The 26,059-nt window shown below is 44.2% G+C and overlaps 1 protein-coding gene across 1 annotated transcript in view; it reads left to right on the top strand.

Annotated features, from left to right (window-relative positions):
* The first annotated feature begins 245 nt into the window (after positions 1-245).
* LOC309586812 (amine oxidase [flavin-containing] B-like) overlaps positions 246-26,059 on the top strand; it is a 60,234-nt gene continuing 34,420 nt past the window's right edge. The window contains exons 1-3 of the mRNA XM_082304341.1: positions 246-347; positions 22,737-22,831; positions 23,807-23,944. Of these exons, the coding sequence (XP_082160467.1) occupies positions 302-347; positions 22,737-22,831; positions 23,807-23,944 (279 nt within the window). The 5' untranslated portion in view covers positions 246-301. The remainder of the gene's footprint in view (positions 348-22,736; positions 22,832-23,806; positions 23,945-26,059) is intronic.

The following is a 26,059-nucleotide window of genomic DNA, read 5'->3' as shown; positions in this document are numbered from 1 at the left end:
AGTGGGGCGGATGCAAGGGGTCAGCCATCACCTGGAGGGCCAGCGGCCCCGCAGCAGGAGCCGCGCTGCCCCGTTCCCCGGGCGGGCCTGCCGCCCCGCCGGGCGGGCCCCCTCACAGCCCCGGAAGAGCGGCGGGGCGCGCTGCCGCCAGCCCTCGGCTTCGCGCGGCGCGGTGGGAGGTGGCGCCCATCGGCGGGGCGGGGTGAGGCGAGGCGAGGCCGGGTCCGCCCGGGGGACGCCAGAGCCGGGCCGGAGCCGCCGCGGCAGGGAGGGAGCGAGCGGCCGGTGCGGGGACAGCGCCATGGCCGAGAGATGCGACGTGGTCGTGGTCGGGGGCGGCATCTCAGGTGGGTGCGGCGGGCCGGGGCGGGGGGTCCTGTCAGCGCCTGGGGCGCCGAGCCTGGGCGGCCGGCCGGCCGGTCGGTCGGTCGCCGGGCGGGGTAGCGGCGGCAGCCGGGGCGCAGCCGGCTTGGGCGCCGTCGCCCACCGCCCGCACAGCCGCTGGCCCGCCCGGCCGGGGAGAGGCGGCGGCGGCGTGGCGGAGCATCACGGCGGCGGCGGAGCTGCGCGGGTGGTCGCCTCCTCCTCGGCCTGAGCGGGTCTCCTCCGGGAAGCCCGAGGTGCGAGTGCCTCCCGGCAGCGCGGGAGGGCTGGCTGAGTACAGCCCCCGTAATTCAGGCTGAATGCCTCATGGTGCAGGCAATGTTTTATTATTTTTTATTTTATTATTTTTTATTTTATTATTTTTTATTTTATTATTTTTTATTTTATTTTAGTATTTCTTAATTTTATTTCTTTGGATCTTCCACTGTCCAGCCCCAGCATCCCCTGAACCTATGTAATTCTTCCTGGAGCCCCTGGAAGTTTTGGGCAGGTGAGGCTATACGGGCTCTGCATCCTCTGCGCTGAGTCCAGGTGTGTTAGGCAGAGGCCCTCGGTCACACATGACGAATTTAAATCTTGGGGTACCTTCTGTTTACAGCAGGTAGAAGCATAAAGGAAAAATGCCTGAAATCAGATGGGTTGTTTAGTTAAGTTTTTAGTTCTTCGTTCAGCACGGGTATGCATTTGAGAGCGTGAGCAGTCTGGCAGAAATGGGCAGCAGGCCTGGAGGCCTTGTTCCTCTGGGCAGCAATCTGCTGGTTTTAACCTAATCCTGGCTAGCAGACCACTGTGCCTGCCCAGAACGAATCTTTCTCTCTCGTGTGTTTTGTTCTGAGATGCACGTGCCCAAATAAATTGTGTATGTGCAGTAGATTTTTTTTTTCTGTGCCTTTGACATATCAAACAGTTGCTTTTTGGCCTGTAAGTGTTGGGAGGTATGCAGTGTGATAGCTCCTGTGCTGTATGTTCACCTCCTCGGTGCGTAATGAGTATGCATACGTCCACAGATCCAAGTAGTATCTCTTGCCAGACTGCAGACAAGTTACTCAAGATGTGTTACAAAGCATGGTTGTATTCATCCTTTTTTTACATGGCTTTTAACTTCCACTATTTATTTATATATATTTCTAGATGTCTATTTAACTGTTAAATTGAGGTATGCAGTGTGCAATTTGAACGATACACAAAATGCAGTGAACAAAATTGTTGGCCTTATTTCCTAAGGATGATTCTCTGATAATGAATTGCTGAATACTTATTGAATGTTCCAAGTATGTTTATGCGATTAGCAAAAATTAACCAGCGTTTTTCTATAAAGCACAGTTGATTCTGAACACAGTGTTATGGCTGATTTTTAACTTGCACTGTGTTGCACAGTGGAAGTCGACTGCAGAAAATTAACCAGTGGTTACTATCTCTTCACGGCTTCTAAATGAAAACATTTCCAGTGGCGTGTTTTGGTATAGGAGTAGGGCTACAGGTTCCTTCTGATCAATGAGTTGGAGTGAAAGAGTTAGTGTAACAGCTTTCAATATACCCTTGTTTTTCATGGTTGCCATGGAAATATTTTCATGGCAGGCCTGCACAGCCCACAGATGTTTTTCTGAAAGAGCACTTGGAACAGAGAAGCAGTGCTATGCCCTATTAAATTGTGTGCTTCGCTCTTAGCTACCTGCAGACAGCAGCAAGTGGCAGGGGGAGTGTAAGGAACCAGTTTTCTGTTTACTTCTTTTTACACCAAATCTTCACCAAAGCACTTTGGTTTAATGCAGTAGCAACTTTTCTCCTGGCCTCACACAGAGGCTGGAAAAATATACGTGTACAAAAATTACTAATTACTAAGCACCTCTCTTCAGTCACTTTCCTTTAGCTACTATGTACCGTTCCTGATTCACCTTTGTCTTCTGCCCACACGCTTCTCTGTAAATCATTGACCTTGCAGCCAGGTGATGGAAGTGTGGTTTTATATCTCCTTGCTCTGCTTGAAAAATCCTGCTGATGTGCCAAACTGCTGAAAAGGTCTCTTCTCTTGTCCAGTGGAGAATGAAATATATAATTTTTAAAATGGGTCGCTCCTTGGAGACCAGGTTTTGTTTTCCTCCAGATTTAATATGCATTCCTTCAGAAAGTCACTGTTTTTGAGCCACCTGAAGCACAGCTGACTGAGACTTTACTGTTATTGCCTTTAGGTGAGGAAGGCATCAGTTGGTGCATGGCTGTAAAGCAGCGGAAAGCTCTCGTAACCTTCAGAGTAGGTGTGCTTGAGTTAGCCGCTACAGCCATAGGCAAAGCAGGTAGTTACAGAAGAAACAAAGAGTTGCTGTGCTGATGTGAGGATGCAAACAAACATGTTGCAGCGGTGCCATTCAGCTCTCTCTTTTCTATTTGTTTATTTGGGTTAATAGAAGCTGTCCATTTGCAGTGCTCTGACCCTCTTTGGCAGCAGTTCTGCCCATCTTTTATCCAGATTTAATTAGTAGGGTTTAAAATTTAAAGAGTAAAAAACCTGATAATGGAGTAGCAGGGCAGAGGCCTTCACAACCCTGATAGTCACTGTTCTCTGAAGGGGCTGATGTTTTATCTGAAGGTACCGCTTCCTTTGCTGAATAATTTTCAGTGTCCTTTATTGCAGGTTTGTTGCAAAACAAAGAACAAAACTAAAGAATTGGCTAATCTAAGTGTTATGTAATGAAAATCTGTTCAAAATTAGTCTTTATTAATTTCTTTCAAGTGTAAAAAAAATGGTCTGTGGCTTCTCTGAAGATTTCAGGTAATCTCAATACAGTTATTACGACAACTAAGACATTTGAGGAACACGAAAATTTACTACAGAGTAGATTCTGTTTTATGAGTAAAACTTCTGCTGAAGCCCTTGAAAATTTAGGGAATGGTGAGGATTAAAAAGAAATATTTTAGAAGAAAATTTCCCAACTTAAAAATACATATATGAAAACGCTTTGCCGCACACTGTATATAGTATGCGTGGTACTAAAGAATACTTCAATCAGAAACATAAAAGTTCCTTGTAGAGCTGGAACTTGCATTGTGACAGGTTCTTCTGTTTGCTCAGAGCTATCTCTTTTTCCTGGAAGGACTCCTCAAGCACGAGAATGGAAACAACTATGAGAAACTTATGAGGTTGTGTCATCAAATTTGCTTATCTTCTTAATTAATTGAGACACCGATGACAGGAATTTTCTTAAAATCAAAACTTGGAATCTGTTCAGAGGTTTCATTTAAAAACTTCCTCCACATGTTTTCAAAACTGCCTTCCTGTCCCTGCTTTTGCCATGGAGATCTTTCTTTTTTTGTTTTAAAATAAGTTATCAGATTTTAACCTAATGGTATGCCAGTCCAATTAAAGAAAATGCTTCCCTTAAATTACTGGTGCACAGATTTACAATTAAAGTGAGGCTAATTGATTTTTTTTTTTTCCCCTGAAAGGTGAAGCATTTTCTTAATTATGGTGAATGTTATTTGAAGTATGCTTAGTGCTGTTCACAAGCAACTTGTCATGTTCCTGTAAGTTTAGAACCAAAACCTACTGTAAGATAAAATATTTCTATTGAAATGTTAGGGGTTTAAAATATTTACATACCTGTTCTTGCGTTATTGAGATACCACTGTGCTCTATACTCTTAAGTCTTGCTTTTTATTTGTATGAAGATCTAATATGCTGTATAATTACACTAACTCTCACTGCATCTGTGAGCCAGTTTCAAATTACTTCAAAAAAACCAACCAACCAAACAAACAAAAAAAAAAAACCAAAAAAACCAAACCAAACCAAAAAACAGGTCAGGGCTATTATCTGAAGATGTTCAATCTGTTTTAAAATAGACAGATTTTAATAGCAGAAGGCAAAACTGTTTTTCAAAACAAATCAGGGACATGTTATAAGAAAAGTATACAAGAGATGCATAGCCTCCACCACTTACTTACCAATGTTTTGGTTTTCCTCCCTGGTAGTAATTTACAGTATCATAATACTCCTTTGAAAAGATGGTTTGCCAAATGAAACGCTATTTTTTGGAGGACATTACCAATCTAGCAGACCTATACTAGATGCCCATTTGGAGAGGAAAAAAGCCCCAAACCAAAACAAAATGTGGGCGTGGATGAAACAGCTGTGCATGATGAGGCGGATTGGACCCATCCGTGGGAGGATTGTGACCCTCTCTGAAGGATACCACCCTCTCCAGGGTGCGCTCAGGCAAAGGGAATCCAGGACATTTCCCTGTCAGTTGACATGATGAAGCTCTTCATTCACATTTTCAATCGTCCGTCTCTGCATCTGCCATCACGGGCTTTGTCCTTTTGTATTCAACTACTCTCAGAGCTACTGCAAAGGAATATGAGGCAATGAGGTGGAGCCTGCCGTTCTCTTTCTAGATTTTTCACAAAAACCTTGGCAATACACAGTAAACAGGACAGAAAGCAGCTGCGTTATGTTGTGAGATAGTTTGGTAGCCTAGGCAGCAGGGACAGTGTTGTAAGTCACTGACTGATACGTCCTAATTGGTCTGAAAGTTGATTTGATAAGAAGCTTTCCATTCTACCTGCAGGAGTCATCTAATCTCCCAAGGCTCAGAGCGATGCATCATTAAGGAAAGCTTTTCCATTAGCTTATTTAACCATTATGAAAGGGTGGTATTAGGGAAAGTTCATTCTGTCTGTTCAGCAAAATATGGTAACCACCCTGGCAGGGGCAAAAAAGGTAAGTTAGGATGGCAAAACTTTGTGCAAGGGATTCTTGGGTAGCTATGATGGAAATACCTGGTGGAGAACCTAAGTTTCTATGTAGCAATTGATGTTAGGGTTACAAACTGCAAAGTCCACAGGATTTTCTTATCTGTACTGCTGAACTGCATATTTTTTGACAAACAAGATTAGACAAAGGAGAAGCTTAAAGTTCTTTGTAAGAAAGTTCAGTCTGTGGTTTACTTGGGCAACCACCTGCAGTGGTGCTTTTAGTTCGTTAGGTTTGTCAGAGTCTAGTGTAGCACTTGGCTAGAACCTAATCACGCTACAGGTGGTGGTAGGTATTAATCTGGGTTACTGTTTTGGTTCAGATGAAGCGTGTACCTTGAGCAAATCTCTTGATTGACCCTACTTACTGCTCTACAGTGTGCGCCACAGACGACACTGACCAAATGGGAAGACATGGTCTAGGAGCTCACCTTTTGAGCTCCAACCCTGAATGGGATGTTCAGCCTATAAGACCATACGAGAGCTAGTCTGAAATAAAGCCCCTTTCATGCATATAGTATGGATACTGGGTATTCAGGATACAACTGTTTTACTCTGCAGATCTGCTGTTCTGAAGTATTTGCTGACACAGACACTGCAAACTTGCTGTCTTGGGATACTTTTAGTTTTGCAGATCAAAGGTAGTAACATGGAGAGAGTAAGCATTTCAATTTTGTGCTCTTCTTCCATGAAGACACAGTTAAAAATAATTTACTTGGTCATCCTGACTGCAGATGTGCACCTGCATCCTCTGTCTCCATCCTCTATGTATTCTCCTTGCCTACTTTTTTTTCTTTCTTTAATTTTCTTGTAGTATCAAGAGATTGCCAAAAGATCACATTCTGTGTACTTGTGAGTTTTGATTTGCTCATTTTATTCCTTGGCACCATCAAGGACAGGAGTAATTTTAAAGACACATAATTCAGCGCGCTTCTTCCCCTGTAGCAAGTGACCATAGCGTCAGTGTCCAGCAAATAGCAAGATGTTCATCACCACAGCGATAAGAGTCCGGGTCAAATGCTGTTTCCCACAGTCCCAGAGGCTGTGAGGAGCAGCCCACTGCTAGGGCTCCATCCTGGGTGTGTTCAGGCTGTCTAACATGATCTCAAGAGTAAGCAAGGAGTGGAGGACAGCTAGTGAGTGAGTTGGAGGTGGTCTTATCAAAAGGTGGAGAACTGTGGCAAAAGCTAAGTAGGCATGTTTGTACTGCCTAAGGAGGCAGCCTGAGCAATGCAGGCTTACACAGCCCTGATAGTCCCAGAGGTAAACTTCTAGCGCTGCTTGTAGTATCTTAAATCAGCGGAGAATTTGCTCTATATTTACATAGCTTACACAGCAGCTAATGACAATGAATTAGGTCTTATACATAATTTAGTCAATTGAGAAGGTTTTTCTTCTTCAGAAGTTACTATTCTGTATGTAAACAATCTGGGTGATTTTGGCACACTTGCCACTGGCACAGTTTCCTTCTCTATAGCACAACTGACAGCTGTAGTAACGTAGGTCTGTTACTTAAAGATAAAAAGCCATATTGTCTCACTGCCCCTTCCCAGAATGGGAGTAGCTTGCCTTCATGTCTTGTCTCAGTTCTGTAGCAGCTACTTCACAGAGTGCACTGATACAATGGTAAAGTTTACCACGGTTATAAAAGTTTGCTGAGCAATGCCATGGTGGATTGAACACCTTCCTTTGGTTTTCCTTTACAGAGAATGCGTCCTGATTCACTTACAAAGCTCTCAGTTACATTTCTGAGATCAGTCGTCATTCAGCTGGGCTTCAATTTCTTGAGGAAATTGCGTTCATCTCATTACAGTTTCAATCGTTTAATTTTTTTTTATAGTCATATTTGAACTTAACATGATTTTCCTTCTGAGCTGATAACCTATTTCATCCTTGTAAACTTATGTCAGATATTAAGGTTTTTGCTGCCTTGTGAGATGGTTTGTCAAAATGTGATTGTTCATCTAATTGACTACCTTTATTGCCTTATGGACTGATTTGTGTCTAAGGTTTATAATTTTGTAATGTTGTATGATCCTTGTTTAAAGATATTTTTTGCTGATTTCAGTGGTCAATGACAGTGCACTGCAGTACCTTGGTATTTAAACCATGAATGTCTGTATTCTTTTAAGTAACTCATCAATGCATTTGTATTTTGCACAACCTTTTCTGTCCTGTCAGTTTTCTGTTCAAACAGCTTACTTAAAAGTAATGTCAGTGTGAAGTCCCTTAAAAACTGTATTTGCTCCACAAACAGTTATTATGACCAGTATTTGAGGATGGAGTACTGCAAGGGAATGGAAAGAGGAATAGGCATCAATATCTCAGTTGTGGAGATCCCAAGTTCTGGATAAGTTAGCAAAAAAGGAGATGCAGGAACGTGCCTGTCAAGCCACAGAGGAGTTGCATTGACTTAATCAAGAAACAGTGATAATATTATTTATGGGAAGAGCGGGCTTCCAAGGAGAAAGAGAGTGAAATATTTTCAGGGACAAAGCTGCCTATGGAAATTCAACCCATCTTTTTCTTCTCCCCCCTTGCCTCTTCTCTCCCCTGTCCTTCTTTGTGCTGCCCCCAGTGCCAGAAAGATGTTCCCACGTACCTAGCAAATATGTGGGGCTGCTGTCCGCACCCCACCCTCAGCCCCAGGGGACTCAGCTACATGGACTTAGTGTTAGGAGGGAAGGGCTCTTGATGGCATCAGGAGCATTAGCAGCTATGGGTGGAGAGCAGGGAACTGCTTAAGGAAATGATAGGCATCAGGATTTTTGTAGGGGGTCTGTGTGTGTTTGTGTAGAAGAAGGGAGGGCAGGGGACAGGATGGGGGAAACACAAATTGCAGACTGTCCCCGGAAGAAAGGGTAGTCCAGTCTAGAAAGTTTGAGACCTCATGAGACTTCTGGTAACTGGTGTACATGGCAAAATGCATCATAGATGGGCTAATTTTTAACACTGGCTTAACACTGGAGAGTCTGGCTGTGGTTCATTAGAGTCTCTGGCATCGTGCAGTTACAAGGATTAGGTTATGGTGGTGACCACTGTTTGGCATTTCATGTTTCAGGTGGTTAAAGAGTTCCATGCAGTTTTAATTAATTTGAAACCTCCTCATCTTACAAATACTACTTTGTACTGTTCAACTTCTTCACGATTTTCAGTTTCCACCATATAACTCAGCTGGGAGCGAGGTGGGTGGGGAGGAAAGATGCCTTTATAGCCTCCTGCCTCCCAGCCAGCTGGTCTTTATCTTGGTGGTATAGTTCATATATAAAACATTGAATGCAATCTGTTCAGTTGCCTGCACATGGCAACAGCTGATCAAATAGCCAGTTCATACTATGCATCATGATTACCTTGATAGCTTGCATATAAACTTGCATCCTGTTTGCTTGAGTGATAGATCTGTGTTTGAATACATTAAATATTGGAGCAAGACACCTCTTTTGTTCCAATATGAGTTAATTTTTTATGAGGCTAGCTTGGCCAGAGGCTGAATCAGTGAGTTATGCTGAATAGTGAACACAAATGAGGAAAGGAAAGAGTATAAATTCTTTTATTTTATACCTTAGATACTTCTCTTTTCCTCTATGCTTCCTTCACCTTTTTCCTCCCCCCACACACATTGTATCAGAATGGTACAAATGTAATGGTAGCATTTTTTCTTTCATAACACAGATGTTTTTGAGCTGTTTGGCTTATAAACTTTCTCCTGCCTTGCACTTAGAGATGGAGGGAAGACAGTCACTTGAAAATCTTCTTATTCAGTAGTTCCCTTTTGGGCTTCTCTGGATGACATCTATATTCTCAGGCTTCAGTGTCTCAGCTGGGGAATGGTTTGTCCTGAGCTGGCAGTCAAGAAATGAAGTGGTCTTTTTGGGATGTCAGCAAAGAGCTGGCTGGCATGTAAGGTGATTTATACAGGATGCTGGGAAGTGGTGGGGTTCATCTTCGTTTTTCAGTTGTTCAAATAGACAAAATGTTCACAAATTCTTGTAAGCATTACAAGCTAGTAGTATCTACCCTGTGTGTGCATGCGTGGGTACACTTACCTACTTGTATATGTGTGCATTGATGATGATAGGAATTTCCAGAGAGTCACTGGGGCATGACTTGGTGGATATTTGAAGGTTACACTGAGATATGCTCGATACAAATCCATAATTATTAGGTGCAACTGGGTGAAAATTGTTAGCTGAAGAACAAGGAAAACATGAAACAAAATGAATAGCCATGGAATGAGGGCATGGTGGCTCTGCTGGGGGCTTTGCTAGCTGCCATGACGAGTGGCCTTCTCTAGATGGATGCCTCTGAGTCACTAGATACTGAGAAATCTGGGTAATTACATGTTACTCTTTAATGTCAAGATATGAGAGTGATAGTCTGTTTATTTTTGTAAGTTCACATCTTCTATTTGATCATGTATTTCGAGCATTTACTTTTCTCAGGGGACTAAAAAAAAGAATTCTTTGCTTGAGAACACGCAAGATTTAGCAAAACAGATAAGCATTTATCTTCTGAGGCAACTGCTGCATAATTTTGCAAAATCTTCCAGACGTAGCTTAGTCTTTTTTTTTTTTTTCCCCCCACACTGCTGTGTATGGAAGGCAAAAACTCTTCAGAGTAAATCTGGCTGGCATTTTATTTTCTTGTATAATGTCTTCATAACAGTAATGCCTAAAAGGATGCTTTTAGTAAACTACCCGTATAGTGCCTCAGCCAGTTCATTGTGCTAAGGTCTGCTTGTTCCAATGCTTACTCAGTCACCGAGGCGAGAAGCTCTGGGGCCAGCATGATCGGCAGCTCTAGCGTGGTGCACAGGGGGGTGTCCTGAGCGTGGGGAGCCTCAGGGGGAGCTGAGAGAGCCACCAGGAGCCAGCGGCTCGCGTGACAGCAGCTGACAAGACCCAGGCTGGGCCAGGAGCAACGCCGGACAAGCCCCCCACACCTACAAAAGAAGCCCTTGGGGAGCGCTGGCGACCAGGAGCGACACCAACAGGGTGGGCAAACAGGGCGTGGTGCGTCAGCACGGGCACGGCGCGGCAGTTCACACGGCAGCTTGCACGGAAGGGCGTGCAGGAAGGGCGCTGAAGCTCTGCCAGCTCAAACGGGGAGCAATGGTATCCACCGGGCAGAAAGCCACGGCCTCTCTAAGCTCTGCACCCACCACGACTGATGCAGCTTCCCAGAAGGAGCTCCGGTGGGAACACGCTGCCACCCAGGTGTCAGGCTGCAGGGTGTGCCCTGCTCCCACGCCAGGACCCGACAGCAGCAGTGAGCACTCCTGTGGGAGGTGCGCCCAGGTGGAGGAACTCCTCCACTTAGTGACAGAGCTCCAGGAGGAGGTGAGTAGGTTGAGGAGTATCAGGGAGAGTGAGAGAGACTACTGAAATTGCACCCTACCTTCCCTGGGACAGGCCCAACAGGCAGACAGGACCCACGATACGGAGGATTCCCTATTCTCTCTCTGCCTGGCTGAACACAGTGACTTAAGGGATAGGGGGCAATGGTGACAAGTTCCTGCCAGGCGCAGCAGGCGCGTCTCCTCCCTGTCTGCCCCACCTTCCCAGGTGCCCTTGCCTAATAGGTGTGAGGGTCTGCAAGTGGAACCGAACAGTGATGAGGATGACGGTTCATCGAGCTCGGAGGTGTTGCCGAGGTCAAGTTGGCCTATGCCCCGTGTCAAAACCGCTTACATCAAGAAAAAAAGACGGTTGATTGTCACAGGAGGCTCTCTTCTCAGGGGAACAGAAGGCCCAATAAGCAGACCGGACCCACTTCTTAGGGAAGTCTGCTGCCTCCCTGGGGCCCAGGTTAAAGACGTGAAGAGAAAGCTCCCTACCCTGGTACAGCCCTCAGATTACTGTCCCGTATTGATTTTCCAGGCAGGCAGCTATGAAGTTGCAACTAGAACTCCAAGGGCAATCAAGAGAGACTTCAGGGCCTTGGGATGACTGGTTAAGGGATCAGGAGCACAAGCAGCGTTCTCCTCTGTCCTTCCAGTTGCAGGGAATGACGAGGGAAGACACAGGAAGAGCCAGCAGATCAATACCTGGCTCCGAGCCTGGTGTCACCAACAGGATTTGGGGTTCTTTCATCATTTTTTTCATCATTTACATCGTTTACACAACAGCAGGCCTGCTGGCGACAGACGGGGTACCCCTGTCTCAAAACGGGAAAAGGATCTTTGCCCAGGAGTTAGCAGGGCTCGTTGAAAGAGCTTTAAACTAGATTGGAAGGGGGAAAGGGATAAACCCAGGCTCGCTAGAGATAAGCCTGGGGGCGGCACGCCAATGTTTGAGGGACGGTGTGCTAGCGCGGTCCTTCAGTCTGCCCTCCCAGTGGAGGTAAGGGATGGAGATCCACGCGGCAGCAAAGACGCAAGCACTATGGACGTGTTAGAAACCATGGAAGCGTCCAAGAACGGTCAGGTAGGAATTAGGGCTTCTCCCCACAGGAAGGTGGCGGGATCAATAGCCCAACTGAAGTGCATCTACACCAATGCACGCAGCATGGGCAACAAACAGCAGGAGCTGGAAGCCTTTGTGCAGCAGGAAAACTATGACATAGTTGCCATCACGGAAACGCGGTGGGATGACTCGCACAACTGGAGTGCTGCAATGGATGGCTAGGAAGTCTTGAGAAGGGATAGGCAAGGAAGGAGAGGCCGTGGGGTAGCCCTGTATCTTAGGGAATGTTGTGACTGTCTAGAGCTTAACGATGGTGACGATAGGGTTGAGTGTTTTTGGGTAAGAATCAGGGGGAAGGCCAACAAGGCCGATATCACGGTGGGAGTCTGTTACAGACCACCCCACCAGGATGAAGAGGCAGACAAAGTATTCTATAAGCAGCAGTGTCACAATCGCTAGCCCTTGTTCTTGTGGGGGACTTCAACTTACCAGATATCTGCTGGAAATACAATACAGTGGAGAGGAAAGAGCCTAGGAGGTTCCTGGAGTGTGTGGAAGATTACTTCATGACGCAGCTGCTGAGGGAAGGCGCCACACTGGACCTCTTGTTTGCGAACAGAGAAGGACTGTTGGGCGATGTGACGGTTGGAGGCTGTCTTGGGCACAGCGATTGTGAAATGATAGAGTTTTCAATCCTCAGAGAAGTAAGGAGGAGGATCAGCAGACTTCTGGAGGGCAGACTTTGGCCTGTTCAGGAGCCTGGTTGACAGAGTCCCTTGGGAGGCAGTCCTGAAGGGCAAAGGAGTCCAGGAAGGCTGGATATTCTTCAAGAAGGAAATCTTAAAGGTGCAGTACCAGGCCGTCCCCATGTGCCAAAAGATGAGCTGTCAGGGGAGAAGAGCGGCCTGGCTGAACAGAGAGCTTTGGCTGGAGCTCAGGAAAAAAAGGAGAGTTTATGACCTTTGGAAGAAGGGGCAGGCCACTCAGGAGGACTAGAAGGATGTCATGAGGTTATGCAGGAAGAAAATTAGAAGGGCCAAAGCCCAGCTGGAACTTAATCTGGCTACTGCTGTAAAAGACAATAGAAAATGTTTCTATAAACACATTAGCAACAAAAGCTGGGCTAAGGAGAATCTGTGCGGGGGGAAACATAGTGACAAAGGGCGAGGAGAAGGCCGAGGCACTTAATGCCTTCTTTGCCTCAGTCTTTAATAGTCAGACCAGTTGTTCTCGGGGTACCCAGCCCCCTGAGCTGGAAGACAGGGACAGGGAGCAGAATGAAGCCCCCATAATCCAAGGGGAAATGGTCAGTGACCTGATACACCACATAGACACAGACAAGTCTACGGGGCCGGATGGGATCCACCCAAGGGTACTGAGGGAGCTGGCAGAAGTGCTCGCCAAGCCACTTCCCATCATCTGTCAGCAGTCCTGGCTAACCGGGGAGGTCCCAGTCGACTGGAGGTTAGCAAATGTGACGCCCATCTACAAGAAGGGCCAGAAGGAGGATCCAGGGAACTACAGGCCTGTCAGCCTGGCCTCGGTGCCAGGGAAGGTTATGGAGGAGATCATCCTGAGTGCCATCATGTGGCATGTATGGGACAACCAGGGGATCAGGCCCAGTCAGCAGGGGTTTATGAAAGGCAGGTCCTGCTCACTAATCTGATCTCCTTCTATGACGAGGTGACCTGCTTAGTGGATGAGGGAAAGGCTGTGGATGTTGTCTGGGCCAGTTCTGTTTAATATCTTTTTCAATGATCTGGATGAGGATCGAGTGCGCCCTCAGTAAGTTTGCAGACGACACCAGGTTGGCTGGGAGTGTTGATCTGCTGGAGGGTAGGAAGGCTCTACAGAGGGATCCGGACAGGCTGGATCGATGGGCTGAGGCCAAATGTATGAGGTTCAACAAGGCCAAGTACTGGGTCCTGCCCTTGGGTCACAACAACCCCATGCAACGCTGCAGGCTTGGCAGAGAGTGGCTGGAGAGCTGCCTGGTAAAAAAGGACCTGGGGGTGTTGGTTGACAGCTGACTGAACATGAGCCAGCAGTGTGCTCAGGTGGCCAAGGCAGCCAATAGCATCCTGGCTTGTATGAGAAATAGCGTAGCCAGCAGGACCAGGGAAGTGATTGTCCTCCTGTACTTGGCAATGGTGAGGCCGCACCTGTAATATTGTGTTCAGTTTTGGGCCCCTCACTACAAGAAGGACATTGAGGTGCTGGAGCGTGTCCAGAGAAGGGCAATGAAGCTGGTGAAGAGTCTAAAGCACAAGTCCTATGAGGAGCAGCTGAGGGAGCTGGGGCTGTTTAGCCTGGAGAAGAGGAGGCTGAGGGGAGACCTTATCGCTCTCTACAACTACCTGAAAGGAGGCTGTAGTGAGATGGGGGTCGGTCTCTTCTCCCAAGTAACAAGTGATAGGACAAGAGGAAACGGCCTCAAATTGCACTAGGGGAGGTTTAGATTGGATATCAGGAAAAGTTTCTTCACAGTGGATGCTAAAGGGAAGCCCTGTGCAAGGGCAGAACAGCTGTGGCTTCAGTGCAAGCTGTCTTCATGCCATGCTTGGCAGGGCTTGAGCTTAAGGCACCACCACTTTTCTCATCTCACTCATAACTGGCCAGGCTCTATATCACTTAACCAGGTGCAATGCCCAGGACAAATGTAGACTGAATGTTTTTAATGTTGGTTTTAAGAACTCTGCTTAATAAATACTGCTCCCTGCACTGTGGATGAATCATCTAGGAGCACTGCCAGGGAGAAGAGACCACAGAAAGTTGGGACTAGAGTTTATGCTCACATAAAGTCACATTAACTGATGGGGACGCTCATACTGACCTCGGTGACAAGGTTACAGAACCAGTGCTCAGACAGAAAAACTCATTGCCTCAGCTAGACAATGAAATGCAAACAGAAATAAATTATATTTGCTCATAGAGTGCCATATCCTAGGCAGAAATGTTATGTGCTTTGTACAAATATTTTAAGTAAATGTACATTTTAAGCAGAGGGGCAGATTGATAATGTCTTTTTTTGTTCCTTGGGGTTTCTGAAACTGTAATTTTATTATTTTATTATTCTTCAAGTTCTCTAATGTTGTAGGTGAGTGGTATTCATTTTAATGGCATTCATTGCTGCGGAGTGATACAGTTTAGGAAGAGGGAGCATCTCCCCCCATGGTCAAAATACTTGTATCAAAAAATAGTTGCTTTAATACCTTTCACTGTACTGTTCAGCACGTGGAGGTAAGGCACTGAGAATAACCAAGAGTGACAATTTACAGAGACCCAGCTCTACCATGTTTTTAGGTTCTGAACTATAATTTTTGTATCTTTCTTCCATGAGATTGAGTCAGATATCTAAAGTAGAGGTGGCCTAAATTAGAGAAGTTAAAAGGTTACCCTCACCCTGAAAGCATGTGGATGTAGGTGAGGGGCTAAGTTAATAAAAGGTATTGTCAGGTTGCGGTATCTCTTTGTCCTTTTAGCCCTTTGCTTTTCAGAAGTATTGTCACCTAGACAACTCTTGGAGCAATCTGGATGCTGTGTACCTTGTCTTGCAGAGGACTAAGAAAGCAATGAAGCAGGAAAACTGACTGTTGTTCATGCTCACCATTTTTGATAGCACTGTGCCAGCCCAATGTGAACTGAGTTTCAGGCAGTGTGCTCTGTATCTCTGTTGTAGTGCTCCCATTACCATTCTGGGTGTGTCCCTTGAATTTATAAAGGAATAGTATTCTTCACAAGAGCAAAATCCCTTGACCCTACCATAATGTGAGGAAAGTTACAAAAAATGACTCTGTCACCTTAACTCACCCAGACCCTGGGCCAGTGTTGGTTTTGCTTTTTTGTTGTTGTTTTTTTTTATTTTGCTTACAATCCTTATCTGTAATGCCTTACAGGCCTTATTGCCTGTAATGCCTTACAGGCATTATTGTCTCAAGCCATTATTTCAATTAAAACATTTTAGCTGGCTAATGATGAGTGACAGAGGTAAAGGTGACCAGTGCCAGGTTCAATGTCTCAGTGGCAGAGCAGTAATCGGATTGTGTTCATTAGAGCAGTCAACACAAACGAAAACAATGCTATTAAATTGCAGTTTCTAACACAGTAATGCAATAAACAAACTATGGAAGATTTGAAGGAGAAAACCCACTGGTGCAAAACGGCTGCTTAGCTGCAGATAAGTACATGCCTTTTCTCTGGTTCTGCCCTCCATCCCTTCAGTGTCGCAGCCGTATGCAAACTGTATTGCGCTAACGGCACTGAACTTACAGGATGTTTTTGGGACATCTCTTAAAAGGAGGTCAGAGAACCCTGAGTATAAACAAGGAGGCTTTTTATTTGAACTGTAGAGTAATTAGGTCTAAGCAACAGCAAACAGAATTCTTCCATTAACTGAGCTAATTTTTAGGTGCTAGGAACTTACCCAAAGGCTCTTACGGGTCGAAGGAGTGTTTTTCTGCATCCCCCCAAATTTACCTGAACTGCTTGGAGCATATTCCTTTTTATTTCTTCCTGTTACCCTAGGTCAAAGGCTGCAATTGTGTTGACCACTAACAAAGCGGTTCTCCTCAAAAATTCTGTGGTGTTAAGACAGGTGGATTTTGTTTCACTGGGTACAGTGCAGCAGTTTTGGTCAAACTCATTTATTTACCTTGTGTATTTTGTATGTATTTCTGAGAAATGGAGAGTCAGACATGGTAGGTGAGGGTTACTGTATGCAGGCAACTAATAGTTAGGGAAGTTGTGTTCCCAATATGATCCCACAGCAATGCCGGCTTCTATAACTTTGTGTAGGTTTTGACAGATTTGCTGTTTTTTCTTAACATTTCAGCTACTTCAGGTTTCGTGATTTTTGTGAGACTCGTCACTTCATTAAGAAAATAAATTAAATTCCTGGTCCCCCTGGGCAAAATGAGACTCAGACTCAAAATCAAGAAGACGAATACAAATCCTGAGATTTCTAAAATAACAGCTTCAAGATGTTAAATGTCCAGGGACAAAGGTGGTCTGACTAATATTTTTGAATACTTGTGTTAAGAAATACTTGAGTTCACTTGCCTTCGTGACCCTGAACTCAACTCTTATTTGTTTATATATAATAAATTATGGTATGTTTCCTTTTCTTTCTATCAGTCTTGTGAAACATTTTTACATCCCACAATTTCTCCATTCACCCCAGGGCAGAGGACTGTGCTTGTTCAGCAGGCTGAGTCATTATGCCATTTCCAACGCGCGTGTTGTGACAGATCCTCACGTTGAGCCTCGTTGCTATGTTTACTGCCCCGGACCTCATCAAGAGTGCTCAGGCTCAGACTGGGGTGCTGCGGGCCGTTCTGCCCGCTGGCTCTGCGTAAAGGAGCATCTGTTACCTGACGTCTCTGCAGACAGTGATTTAGATGTGGCCGAACAGGCCGAGAGCAAGGAAGAAGTCCTCAAGAAGCTTATCAGTTTTGCCTTTATTTCCAAGGTACGTTGCGGCAACCACTGCTCAGCTTGAGCTCTGAGCTGGCTGCCTGGAGGATGGCTTGGCGTGCAGCTGCTGCACCTGCAAATACCCTGGGAAAACCAGGTGTTAGCCCCTGCTCAAACACATGTTATCAAGGGAGATGCTGTCAGCAATTAACCAAGACGGTGTAGAGCTTGTTCACACACGTATATCCAAGTTGTGGAGGCACAAAAAAGGTAAAAATCAGCTCCTTGCCTCTTTTAAAAGTGTGGGATGTCTCTAACCTACATGTACAGCCAATGTTTGTATGCAAGTCTCAAGTGTCTGGCATCTGTTACAAATGTTAAAACTCCTCTGGGCAGTATTTTCTAAACATATCTTTGGTGTTAAGATAACTAAATAAACAAGAGAGAGAAATATGAGTAAATTTCATGAATCTGAGGAAGTCCAGGTCTGAGACATGTAAGTTTTGCAGTAAGACGTGGAAGTAAGTACAGTACAAGTATGATGGCAGCCTTTCTTTCTGCTCAACTTACAGTTTTAGTTGGAGAGAGAAATTTTTAAGGTTATAAAGTAAACAAATTTTTGACAGCCATCTTGGAAGCTATTAAAGGAATGCCAGTGGCTTAGAGGCTCTTTCTTTGTCCCCTACCTGAATTTAAATTTAGAATTTGTAGATGATTTTTATAATTGCATATGTGAGAGAAAAGAGATTTTTTTTGTTCTTAGAAGGGAGATAATAAACATGGGGGAACATGATAAAGTAGTGAATAATACAGAGAAGGTACATCAGGAACTGTGGGAATGCCTTCAGAAATAAACTTTATTTACAGCTTTATAATCTAGCCCCCTTGAAGTTACCCGCCCTATCACTTGTATACTGCGAGGGAACTGGGTGTACCCCAAGGCAGAAATAAAATCTTGCTGATGGGCTTGCTGTTGTGTATTGGTTGTCTAGCCATCCAGTGTATGACAGAGGTATCCTATGAAAAAAATAACTAAATGGAAGAAGGCACAAGTATCATTTAGAGAAGTATCAGAGATGCAACTTCCAATTGTGTCCTTTCTAGTGAAATTTTTGTGGAAATGATAAGGTAAAAGGGTATTTCAGTAAGTTTGCTGCTTCCAGGCAGAATCATACTGGTGTTACAAGATTTCAATTATTTTTTTTTAAATGTACTTTAAAATTTTTTTGAAATAGTCAGTGTGTTTGACTCTAGGGCTTCATTGTAGCCCATAATTCATGGGGGTCAGATGAAAAATGTGACTCTTGTCACATTTGTCAATCCAAATGAGAGTTTGGATTCTGCCCTAGCACAGAAATTTAAGATTTTCTCTTAAAAAAATAAAAAATCCAAATTAGTTCTTCTTTTAATATAAGAAATATAAGATATTATAAATGTACTTTAAAATTTTTTTGAAATAGTCAGTGTGTTTGACTCTAGGGCTTCATTGTAGCCCATAATTCATGGGGGTCAGATGAAAAATGTGACTCTTGTCACATTTGTCAATCCAAATGAGAGTTTGGATTCTGCCCTAGCACAGAAATTTAAGATTTTCTCTTAAAAAAATAAAAAATCCAAATTAGTTCTTCTTTTAATATAAGAAAGCTGTTAATGCTAGAAGTGAGGTTATAATGAAGCTGTTTAATCAAATGGTGCAATTTAAGATGTTTAGTAGGTACAGAGATGTCAAACAGGGAAGAAATAAGTTGGAACTGAAGATGAAATAATTATTGTGATTATTACATTTGAGTAAGATCCTTGTGAATGCAGAGTGCTGCATGATGGAGAAACGATTTACATGGCTTGAACTTGAATTATAAAATTCTGGGGGAGGCAGTGTCTCGCCAGTATCTCTAAGTGGCTGCGGTTGGGTACCGGGTTGCTATGGTAACGGATGGAGGCTTGCCTGGTTAAACATCATCTAAGCACAATGGTATTTTCAGTCTGGGGCTTCAAATAAGACCTATCATCTTGGCTTCTTTGTCATCTGCATTAATTATCTACCTATTGATTCTCTGAGCAGAACTGCAGGTGAGGCTGCTTAACTGTATGTTTTCCACTACATATATGGCGCTCTGTTGCCCCTTGAAGAAAGCTGACCTGCAATGGAAACTGGACCCAGTTACTGTCCCTCTGCAAAGTGGTGGCAAAAGTCATTGAGCCCTTTTATATTGCAATTCAGATCTGATTCTGTTGAAATGCTCCTGGGGAGGAGGGGAAGGTGCCACTGGGTGACAAAACATTGTGCATGAAATGGGAGTAGCAACAGCATCAGTCATGTTTTTGGATGAACTTTACATTTGAATGTGGTTGGTTGCCTCACTTGCAAGCAACAGGGATGGTATTAAAGATCTGCCTTTTGTTAGTGATGTGCAAGGGAGTGAGAGGTAAGCCAGAGGCAGTGCTGCAATGTGTGAAACTTGTGAAGGGTTAAACTTCTCAAGAGGAGATCTTGCATCATGTATGACAGATTTTTCCGGGCTTTGCTTCACAGGCTTCGTGCATCCTGTGTTTATGGCAGCTGGTGTATTAAGCACAGAGAGGCCACTCTGACTCTTGCCCAGAGAAGAGGTTGTGGTTTGTACAAGTTTCCTGCAGTAGTTCTTAGTTTCTGAAAAGCAAACCTCAACCTCGTGCCCCAATATTCATGTGCTAGTATTCATTTCCATTTTAATGTGTTTCTGTTGCTGTTCCTGGCGCCTTATCTGTCCTTGTATCACTTTGGCTCGGAGCTCTCCCTCCGCAGCATCCAGTCCTCTCACTGTTATTACAGTAACAGTCCAAGAGCCCATTTGGGATCTTGGGTCCAGCTCCAGGGAACAGGTATGCGGTAATATGGCAGTACCGTGATTCCAAATGTGTGAGATACCAAAACCAGCAAAATTCCTGCCTGTCAATATTGCACTGTACTGTGGTATCTGTGACAGCAGTCTTGCCTTATCCTGTACTGTGCATGCCTGATCTGGTCCTGGCTGTGCCATCTGAGCCTCTGCCTTCACTTCTTCCACCTTCTTCCCCCAGTAATGTGTTTGGCATCTCCGTCAGTGATGAGGGAGAGGAACTAGAGGTAGGCTGTGTTCCCTGCCTTTGTCAGCAGTTATCTGCATAATTTCTCCAGCAAAACTTTGGAGCAGAAGAGAGCTGTCATGAAGGTGAAAGAAGGAAGTGGACCACTAGCCCTTGAAAAGGAGTAAGTGGTCAGGTGGTGCTTAGTTTGGGAACCCTGTAGGCTGCAGCATTCACTGTGGAGTCAAGCCCCAAGGACACATCTCTGCCCCTACAGAGATCTGATCTGCTGGAGGATGGGCGTGGGGCAGCGAGATATTAATGAGCCCAGTCCTCCCTTCAACACCGGTTTGTTTTTTTCTATGCCATCTCTAACAGGTACATCTGTGAATGTATGGAGAAAAAAAAAAAAAAGGTGGCACCTGCCCCAAAATAAATAGTAGGGAGTAAATAGTAGGTAGGTGCAATAGGGTGGATGAATGGTGCATAAGGAAACACGGAGATGGTATCTGACCACCACAAATTGGCTGCGTTTCAGCTGAGTCTAGAGAGCTATCCTTTCACAAGCTTCCCTGTCTATTCAGCTCTTGGGAACAAACTGCCTTTGTTCCCAGTTGTAGTGAAATCTTTATTCATTAAACTTTAATAAAGAAAGTCAAATCTCATATTCCTTAATCAGTGTTGGTAACGGAATATTATTAATTGATTAGTCAGTACCTGTTAGCATGATAACCCAACAGAAACCTGCAGTGACGACAGCCTTCAGGTTATGTATTCATTCTGTAAATTATTAATAACTACTATTGATCCTCTCCCAACTGATGAAATATTTTGTCTTTTTTGAAGAGCAACTTTTTTTTTTTCTTTAACTGGTACACTATATTTATTTAGGAGTTTTGTGGCCTATTTTTCCTTTAGGAGCCAATCTCTTTTTGGAAGTTGTTTGAAGGGGTGATCCGTGTTGCACACCATGACTGTTTTCTGTATTTTGTTCTTCCTTGGTATCCTCAAATATTTGTGAGTGTAGTCAAGGCCACTGATCCAGCCAGATGTTTTTGCAATACAATTTCCTCACTAAGGAAGTACGGAAAGACCTTTATCAGTGTCATTACTGGTTTTCTCACTAACACTTATGTGAAAACCCAAGATAAATAAGCTTATGAAGCTAGAAATAAAAGCAGGACAGTATGATCTTTAATGGAAGCATCTGCTGCTTTTCTTCAGAAAATGTCAAATCCTTTAGATAGATAGGTCTACACCATTGTCTCTTTTTTACAGATGGGAAAACAAAGAGCTTAAGTGATTTAACCAGCACAGTGCAGCAGGTTCACTGCAGTGCTGGGAACAGGACCTGGTTCTCCTACTCCCAAGCCACAAGTTGACAACCAGGATGTTCTGTAGCACCTTTAGTAGCTCTCATTAATATTCTTTCTCTATCCAGGGCTGCCATATTTTCTTCATTATCATTTCATTCAGTCCTGCCATGCTAGCTTTGACCATCTGTTTTTCCTGCCAGCGCTTTTGACATTTCTTCCATGGCTACCCTATGCTTGGAACAATCTGCTTGGACTATTCCTTCTCAAAAACTACATGTACTAGGACACAGAGAGGAAACTGATTGCCTGCTGATGGTGACAAGGCAGAGAGCCAGAAAGGATAGCTAAATTATGATGTACGAGCGTGGCTTCTAGCCTGATCTGTGCTGAACTTTATTCAACATATCCTGTCAGTTCAAGAGGATGACGCAACCCTCTAGAATATAACTCTTGTTGTCCCACTAGAAATTCACTGACATGTGGCCAAAGTAAGAGCCTCAGTTTATACAAATCTTGGTTTGTGTGCAGAGATGATCTTAAGAAGTTGAGAGGTTGCGGGCTGTATTCTCTCCATGTTGTGCACCCTTTCTAGTTCCCTTCATTCCCATAGCAGCTTGACACACTTGCTGCAGGGCCCGATGCTAATATTTTCCTCTGCAATTATGAGGTCTTATGGCATCAGAAGTAAAATGAGATGTTTCCGCCTGTACTCCCGTTGTTCCCTCTCTTGGTGTCTGAGCTTCAAGAACTGCAAGATGGAAATAAAAGTGTATGAAGAAAATGGATGAGGAATGAAACAATTTTTTGGGGTACACTTACACATATTTTTTCTTCTTGTTGCCACACACAAGTGCACATTCTGTCTCTTCTGAGTCAGACCGTGTGTTCTTCAGGAGCAGAAACCTGTGACCTGACTGTGTGGGAACTTTGCTAATGTACTTTAAAATATTCAGAGCTGGAAAGCAGACACTTACAACAAGCTTCAGGAAAACTTCTGAAATTTAGGACAGTCCTAATAAAACTTCACTTCTTCCTTTTTTTGTTGGGGTTATAAAAAATGACATGCTGCTGTTAGAAAACAGAAAGCTTTCCTCCCCAAGTTCTCTGCCTGGCTGGATGACTATCATCATCCAAGTGCTGGCTTATGCATCAGAAGAGCTGAGCACGTGGTGCAAAAGGTGCTCAGCACATGTAAAATTTGACCACTAACTTTTAATATGTGGCTTCAGTTCCATTTCATTACTATTGTTTGGTTTTGTTTTTTTTTTTTCTTTTTTAATTCCACCTCACTCCCCTGGCAAAGTGTTTGAATGAAAAATTCAGGATTTGGATGGCTAACTATGTGAGTGTTTACACCTCAAGTCACAAAAGCCATGGGGTGCATATACAGAAGTATTCTTTAATTGCTTTTCTTTTTATCTTTTAGGTCTCTCAGCCGCCAAACTGCTGACTGAGTCAGGTTTGAACGTGGTGGTGTTGGAAGCCAATGACAGGGTTGGTGGAAGAACTTTCACCGTAAGGGTAATTATCTCCAAACCCATTTATACTACAGATACATACATATAGTATATACTATACATATGTATAATTATATACATGTATGATGTATGTGTATATATATGTATAGTATACATATACTATATGACTAGTGTACATAAATGTATTTATTTATCTTTCCTGCTAGAGGACCTACTTGAGGGAAAATTTCTAGAGCACTAGCAGGTGGGAAATTTCCTGATATTGTACCAGCAAAAGTAGGGAAAGACTGGCATGATGGTGGGGACAGAATATTTCTGTGATCTGCAGGCTCTGGAGTCATCAGTCCTTTCCTCTGGGAAGGAGAACATGATTAGCTAAGTTTCAAAATCACTTCCCGGGAAGAGACACTGGAGAAATCTCTGTGAAAAAACACCCATAAGGCCAACCGTGCAGTGAAGAGCCTTGAGCTGAACCGTAACAAGCCCCGTAAGGAGTGATGTAGGCTAGAGGAATGGCAGGGGTGGCTGGGAACTAGAACCAGCATCTCTCCCTTCACTCCTTTTACTTTCTGCACTACCTTGGCCTGGGAGACCATCTCCCACTCTGCTCATTAGAAAATCTTACCTGTGCTACTTCCTGTACAGTCTGTTTTGAACTAGTTGTTGGCGAGGTGCCTGACTGAGCAAGAACTGTGCAGTTGTCTCTGACTCTGTCCTTCTCTTTCTGCCTGTCAGGCTCTTTCCTCTCATGTTTGTTAAGGCTGTAATGTAACAACAGGCCATCTAAGCTGGTTATGAACTCCTTGTTTGAGATTCTTGGTGATCGCCACACCAGAACTCTAACAAAGAACTGAAGTTTTCCATGGGGAGAGCAATCTTGGCCAAAATGCTCTGGGAGTATTTAACTTAAAGAATTCCTCTGGATTGCTCTTTTAACTTGTGTGCTATTTACAAAGGACTTATCTTTTTTTAATCTCTTTTTTTTCCCCCCTTTTGTGTGTTGTGTGTGATCAACTAGAATAAGCAAGTTAAATATGTGGACCTTGGAGGAGCTTACGTGGGGCCAACACAAAATCGTCTCCTGCGGTTATCTAAAGAGTTAGGAATAGAGACGTATAAAGTGAATGAAGTTGAGCACCTGATACACCATGTCAAGGTAAGATGCTCTCAAGCATGCTGCTGTAGACAGGCAAGTTGTAGTGATCTCCTTTCTCATTATTTTCCATCCATGCTGCAGTGGAGTATACCTGTTTAAGTATGCATCATCTGAGTTTCTTGGAGCAAAATAAGTATGTTGGTAATGAAGAACTCATACAAATTACTATATGCATGCACATCTACATGTGTGCCCTGTAGACGCATGCTGTTAGCTGATGCCTTGGTTCAGGTGTGAGCTTTTAGTTAAAAGCTCTCAAAAAGCTTCACTGTTTATTGACAGTACAACTGTGACTCTTCTGTACAGGTCAGCTCTCATATACACTACCCCAGGTGTCTGCAAGTCCCGTTCGGAAGTGCTAGAAGTATCTTCAGTCAGGCTGAAAGTTTCTCAGGATGGGCTTCCTAAACCAGTGACAATCATTATCCTGACTGAAAAACGTGAGAGGTTAAGTCTGGTTTTGCTAATGGGGAAACTAACATGCAGAGTAGCAAAAGGCATTGGAATAGTAATTGCAAAAGGCTCTGGGAGTCAAACGTTCTTGTGGAGGCAGATCTAAACAATCTGTTCACGATCTGAAACAGGACAGCTATGGCAAAGCTGTTAAAAAGCCCATGTATTCTCAGTATTCGTACTATGCTTTCTCCAAAAGAGCATAATTTCTCTTTTTCTGATAAAGAGCAATGTTGCACCACCACAGAAGGGAAACTTTCTATGCTAGTCCTGAGGAAATTAACATTGAGTTTCACTGTATGCTTATGAAAGCCATTGTGCTATGACTGGCAAAATATTTGTCAGATAGTAGTCGGTGTTTGATCAAAGGTTAAAGAAAATATTGACAGATTTAAAAACAGCAATAGAGAAAAGATGTTCTGCTATATGTTTTCCACTTTTTTCCCACTCTGCTATAAAAAAAGAAGCATGTTCTCAAAGTGATTTGCTATGGTGACTGTCCACAGTTACTTCTGCTGTGGTAGAACTGATAGGTACATTCACACTGTTCTGTTTTGTGTGCCTCTGGCATCATTCTTAAAGCCAAATTTTCTGCTTGTTCACATTATTTAGCCTTCAGAGTCTCCTCAATAGCAATAGGAGGTCATGCCATGAGGGGAAACCGTAATGGTAGAAGACAATTGATGTGGCCAGTCAGGATGACCAGCTCTCAGGACAACCTTGCTGTCCTACCATGGGGGCATTCCAAAATGCTGCCAGAAGTAGCTGAAGCCAAAGCTGAAGCTGACATGTGGGCCTGACTAATTGTCAGCAGCCAGTCAAGCGTGGCTGCTTGTTTGGTAAGCCAGACCCCATTTTCTTTTAGGATCTCTAGGGACCAGCTTGTGGGGGGGATATTGGTATTACTATGCTGGTTGAAATAGCCTTTTATTTTCCAACAGGCTTTTAGAGTGAGGAAAACAGAGAATGGCACAAAAGCAGAAATTTGAGCTCTTGCCAAGGACAATCTCTTTCCCTTGACCACAAGTGTTTTATTGTATGAGTTGCCAGTGGTTGCACATAGCCTTTTTACCATCATCTATGGATACCTCTTTACCCAGGGTGGTGAGCGCTGGTGTAAGTCAAGGCTCTCAGCTTTACTCCCTACCCAGCACTGACAGGACTGGTTGGCATCCAGGGACGTATCCCAGGCTGGCAGAGAGGGCCACGCCTTGGCTTTGTCTGTATGTAGGGTGTAGCAAGGGCCTTGAACTGGGACACTAAGGCATTAGGACAGAAGTCCAGGGAATCTATACAGTAGTATGACTTGTATCCAGAAATGCAGAGGTGGGTAAAGCCACTATGGTCCTAGAGGCATTCAAGCCATCCAAGCCTGGAGATATGGGGTGCTTGCTACTTTGGTTAATGCCTGCATCTGTGCAAACAGATCCTGGGGGAGCTGTGAGGAAGGCTGAGGGCCTGGGCTTGCTCCATCACTCATGTGCCTGTGCTAAGACCTACTGAGGGGTGCTCCCAGATGATAGGTTATGCCCTTACGTGTACCAGGGGGACGGAGCATCCATGACAATTAGATGCAGGCAAGTGGCTCAGTCTGAGTGCTGGCAGGCATGTGTGAGATTGGCGCTATGCCTTACGCAGAGCCGTGGAAAAAGCTGCCCTGGA

The sequence above is a fragment of the Platalea leucorodia genome (assembly GCF_965183815.1).
Source record: "Platalea leucorodia genome assembly, chromosome: 2".
Classification (NCBI taxonomy): domain Eukaryota; kingdom Metazoa; phylum Chordata; class Aves; order Pelecaniformes; family Threskiornithidae; genus Platalea; species Platalea leucorodia.
Note: the sequence above shows the minus strand (reverse complement) of the source record. Positions and strands in the feature narration are given on the sequence as shown.